Source organism: Puma concolor, chromosome A2 (genome assembly GCF_028749965.1).
Source record: "Puma concolor isolate L17-30 chromosome A2, mPumCon1.1.hap2, whole genome shotgun sequence".
Classification (NCBI taxonomy): Eukaryota; Metazoa; Chordata; class Mammalia; order Carnivora; family Felidae; genus Puma; species Puma concolor.
The window spans coordinates 52798935-52803970 of record NC_141668.1 but is presented as its reverse complement, the minus strand read 5'-3'; the positions used below and the strand labels follow the sequence as shown (position 1 = coordinate 52803970).

Genomic DNA, 5036 nt, shown 5'->3' with positions numbered 1-5036 from the left:
CCCCCACCCCCACCCCCGCCAGGCACAGTCTGTTGTGCCATGCTGTGGACAAAAAGCATGGAATTTATGGACCCCAAATTCTAGTAAAGGAGAAAATATGTCAGATGGCAATAAGAGCCACGTAAAAAATAAACTAGGAATGTTCTGAAAAGGTCTCACTTATAAGGTGTCAGAGCTTGCTACCTGACTTTCTACAGGCCTTAAAGTTTCATGTTCTACTCTATATAAAATTTTTTTTTGTTTTTATATATACTCTCTACTAGAAAATAAGAGGGACGCCCGGGTAGCTCAGTTGTTTAAGTGCCTGACGTCAGCTCAGGTCACAATCTCCCGGTTTGTGGGTTCAAGCAGGGCTCTGTGCTGACAGCTCAGAGCCTGGAGCCTGCTTCAGATTCTGCGTCTCCCTCTCTCTCTGCCCCTCCCCAACTCCTGCTCTGTCTCTCTCAAAAATAAATAAACACTAAAAAATAAAAAATAAAAAAGGAATAAGAGGTAGCTTGCCTATTAATTTTATGAAACTCTTGCTTTTTGATTTGTGCATAGTAGATACTTCATAAATACTTATTAATACAATGATAGTAATAGCACTCATTTATAAAATGAGATCCAGAAAAAGAAAAAAATTTGATTTAAAGTTGATGAAGAAAACCTGCTGAATTTGAGACCTGGTGTATTGAAATGGCATCCTTTGTACTTGCAGACAGTTCCCTCATATGGGATCTTTTACATTAAAGAGATTAAATGTTGGACAGTATGTCATAGGCTTAAATTCCCAATCCCGTAATCAGGATTTTCCTACTCAGTATGTGGCTATAGAATGATGAGACTGATGCCCACGTGTGGCTTAGGGGAAACCACCTCATTACTTTATACCTGTGGTCGTGTTTATATCTGGCACTTCTATAGTTCTCAGTTCAGGTATTCATTTCCCTGTCTCTTTACCCTTTCCCTTCTAAGAAACTTAACCTTCTTAGAAACTTTTGAAAAGAGGTAGTCCTTTTTAATGTTTCCGGACGAGCTATACATAACTGCCCATTCATTTTAACTGGTTTTCAGGTATTTACCATGGGTGTTTTTGATCAGGATTCTGGATTTCTCGGGGCTGGCAGTTCATGGAGTAGAGTAACTCACTGGCAGATGGTGAAAGCATGGATTGTTGGAGCAAATCACTCCGTGTCTTGGCGACGCTTTTGGCTGTTGTTCTCCCAAACCTTTGGGGCAGATTAGGAACATGTCTTGAGATACTTTCCTTTATATTTCTTCCAAATCTCAGGGGCAGGTTGGCCATTGCCCCAGTGCTTCTTTCTTCTTCCATGGTCCTCCCAAATCTCAATGGCAAATTGGCAGCTGAGTGTGGCATTTTGTTGACTGTGGGTGCACTCATCTTAATGACAGTTTTTGGACCCCAGTCTTGGAGCTCTTCAAAACTGAGACTTCTTTCCTTTTCTCCCTCAGGGTCTCCTTTAGGCTATGATTAGAAAAGAATATTAAAATAAGTTATTGTTTTAGGTAGTTGGTATAAACCCCAAATTAACTTAAGTCCAGACTTTGGTTTGCAGCATTGTTAAAGCTATAAACAAAGTTTGTGTTAATGTGCAGAATTTTTAAATAAAGCGTTCGCATTAGGCTTCTTAAAGCAATCTAGTTTCTCTGTCCCTGGACTATTGTAAGACAACCATAAAATATTAATAAAAAACATATAGTGAATACAGCAATGTGTTTGAGCAGCAGGAACATAATAAAGTATTGAAATGAGGCAAAAGTTTATTTTGCTGAAGTTATTCTCTTTCAGCTTTTGATTCATGCTGTTTATGAAATAGTTCATATATTTTTATATTTTGATTTTAGAGAAACCTTACACGGCCTCTTCATGTCTCTTGCTTCTCCTCTTTTTAAATGCCAAAGTGGTGGATAAATGCAATGAGAGATGCTAGCTAGGTTTTGGGGTACAGCTAGAGGAGGCTCCACTGAATTTCTTTCTTACCTGCTCACATTCAGAGCTCCATTCTAAAAGCATTGCTTAAGAAACCGATTGCATTTGTATTAGTATATAAGTTACATTTTTTTTTTTAATTTTTTTTTTCAAAGTTTATTTATTTTTGGGACAGAGAGAGACAGAGCATGAACGGGGGAGGGGCAGAGAGAGAGGGAGACACAGAATCGGAAACAGGCTCCAGGCTCTGAGCCATCAGCCCAGAGCCCGACGCGGGGCTCAAACTCACAGACCGTGAGATCGTGACCTGGTTGAAGTCGGACGCTTAACCGACTGCGCCACCCAGGCGCCCCTATAAGTTACATTTTTTATTAAAGCAGTGATTGGTTTGTGGGTTACTGCACCACTACTCTACCAACTTTAAAGGAACCACTTAAGGGGTGCCTGGGTGGCACAGTCACAGTCTCACCATTTGTGAGTTCAAGCCCTGTGGCAGGCTCTGGGCTGAAGCTCAGAGCTTGGAGCCTGCTTCAGATTCTGTGTCTCCTTCTCTCTCTGCTCGTCCCCCACTTGCACCCTGTCTCTCTCTGTCTCTCTCAAAACCAAATAAACATTAAAAAAAATTAAAAGAACTACTTAAAATACAACAAATATTTAATTAAATTTAGCTTTCCCATGAAAATCTGTCCCTAAGAAGATTAAAAATTGCTTTTTAATGTTTATTTAGTTCAGAAAGGGTGGGAGAGAGGCAGAGAGGGAGGGAGACAGAATCTGAAGCAGGCTCCAGGCACTGGCTGTCAGCACAGAGGCTAACAAGGGGCTCATGACCTGAGCTGAAGTCAGACACTTGACCGACTGAGCCACCCACGTGCCCCCTTAAGATTTTTAAATGATTGTTTTTCTGATTGTAAAAAGTAATATGTACTCATTTCAGCAAGTTTGGAAAATGTATAAAAGCATAAAGAAGAAAATAAAAATAACTTGCAATTCCACCATCTAGGGATAAATATTTTACTTAGATGTAGATTTACCATAAACTTATCAGCTCATAATTGCTAGGTAGAAAATACAACCCTTGTATTTTTTTAGTTTGTAGTTGAAGACCATTCAAATGTTCAGCTGAAGTATATCCAGATCTTATATCAGCAATTATTTATTACAACTGTGTACTTCTGAGTCCGTTGAAAATTCCTAATGCACCTTTATACTTGTTACATATCATACCCTGTACATAAATTGTCATTAGAGAGGCCAGGCTGTTTGCTGTCGTGTTAAAAAATACAAACTATATCAGTGCACTGTCATGGGAAGCCTGCAGTTTGACAAACAACAAAGCACAAACTAACTTATTCCTTACGCTTTACAAAATACAAAAAAGCATCAGATTTAGGACATATATATAGTTAATGCTAGTCATGTTAGATGGAGTTAAAAAACTTACCTCAGAATATTTGTCATAATTTTCTTTGCTGTGAAAATTGGACATCATTAATTCATCTGTACAAAAGATGCTTGATGTTAACAAGCTTGAAGTGGCTAAAGTCAATAAAATAAAGCATTTTGATGAAATAACTTTCATTTTGTTGAGAATCTAGAATTAAGTTTCTATGTGCAGCCTGATGTCTGCAAGATGGGGAATCGTGGTCTTTTTATACTGTCTAAAAACAAAGGAAAGATTGATTTAACAGTGAAACCAATCCCACATGTTTTAAGTACTAATATTAATTAGAGTGTTTAACTAAACTATGTATTTAAGGAATGTGGGTAATTCATTCTGGAAAGACAGCTATGTTCCTGTTTGCAAATTCATTAACTTTGAAAATAATTTTCCTCATTATGAAGGAGTTTCTAATTAGATAAGTTTGGGGCCATGGTAATTAAGAGTCCGAACAAACAGAATGCTTCATTTCTCTGAGCTCAAATAAAAAATATTTTGGTGTTTGCGTCAATTCTTCAGAAGGAAAAAAAAATAGTATTCAATACATGCGAGCTATGTTAAACAAACAAAAAAAAAACATTTTTTTTTTTTTACTCACACAAAAGAGTTTGGCATAGTAATTTCAAAATGTCAAAGAAAATTAAGAATGTAAAAAGAATTCTAAGTCACATAATACCCAAATAAATGCCATTAATTAACTTTTTGTAAAATGCTGTTTGGTTATGAAAAAGCTTCAGGAGTAAATGTCAGCTGCGACGTGAAAGGTGGGCATCAGACCATGTGCTAGGCGTTTTGACAAACTGGCTGTCTCAGGAGAAGCTGGAGGCAGTTCCAGGCCTTTTGTATTTGCCCTGTGGGCCTTATTTGGCAAAACTGTATAAATCACTGGGATTTTATTTCTGTGGTGCTGCTGCACCCTACCTTTCTCCTCAGAGCCCTTAAGAACCCTAGCAGAGGTTTGGTAAGTCACACACATGCTAATTTTGTTGGTCCCCTGGCCCATATTATTTAGGTAATCTCACATTGCCACAGGCATACTGACATCATGGCATAAGAAAAGAATTTATAGAAATAAATGGCTATTTACTGAAATGCCAAAGCGAGTCTCTTTTGGAGCAGATGACTGGTATTCTTAAACAGCTGTCTTATCATGAGACTACCTAGGTTCTAGAGAAATCATTATTTATTCCCATCTGCCCATTCAGCCCTCTCAGGGAAAAAAGACCTTATAGTGATTGATTTTTAGCTACTTCTAGATACAGACACTTAGAGGTGAATTCACAAAAGAGCAAATTATAAAATCACATCTTTTTGTGTCATGGATTGTGCCATCTTGAGCCTCTTCCACAACCTACCATGATTTGAGGTTTGCGATGGGCAGAAGTGAAGACCTTTCTCTATATTATAGATCTCCAGAATAAATTAGGAAAACAACAACGGTTAAACTCTTGAGTACCCCAAGGTCACACTTGCCTGCAGCCTCTCTTAAAGGCAGTTGACATCATTGGCCTCATTTGTTTTAGTCTGTGCTAGCCAAGAAGCCCCACAGTAGGAGGCAATTAATTCAATTCATAGTCTAGGGTTAATTTTGTAACACTGTTATTGGATTATTTGGGTTTAATTTCCCTGAGGATTTAATGCATTTCTCTTTCAAATTGTTCCTTT

The 5036-nt window shown here is 38.0% G+C and overlaps 1 protein-coding gene across 1 annotated transcript; it reads right to left on the bottom strand.

Annotated features, from left to right (window-relative positions):
• Positions 1–1060: 1060 nt before the first annotated feature.
• On the bottom strand, positions 1061–3519 carry NPVF (neuropeptide VF precursor). Its single transcript, XM_025929970.2, has 2 exons — positions 3375–3519; positions 1061–1468 (listed from the first exon to the last, which is right to left on the bottom strand). Exons 1-2 carry the CDS (start codon positions 3510–3512, stop codon positions 1061–1063), a joined length of 546 nt encoding a protein of 181 aa, XP_025785755.2. The 5' UTR covers positions 3513–3519.
• Positions 3520–5036: the final 1517 nt, after the last annotated feature.

What these genes read in the sequence shown, in the direction of transcription:
- NPVF (XM_025929970.2), bottom strand. Translation starts at nt 3,512, where the DNA reads ATGAAAGTTATTTCATCAAAATGCTTTATTTTATTGACTTTAGCCACT. An exon ending in ATTATGACAAATATTCTGAG is followed by an intron (nt 1,469 to 3,374) that starts GTAAGTTTTTTA and finishes TTCTAATCATAG; the next exon opens with CCTAAAGGAGACCCTGAGGG.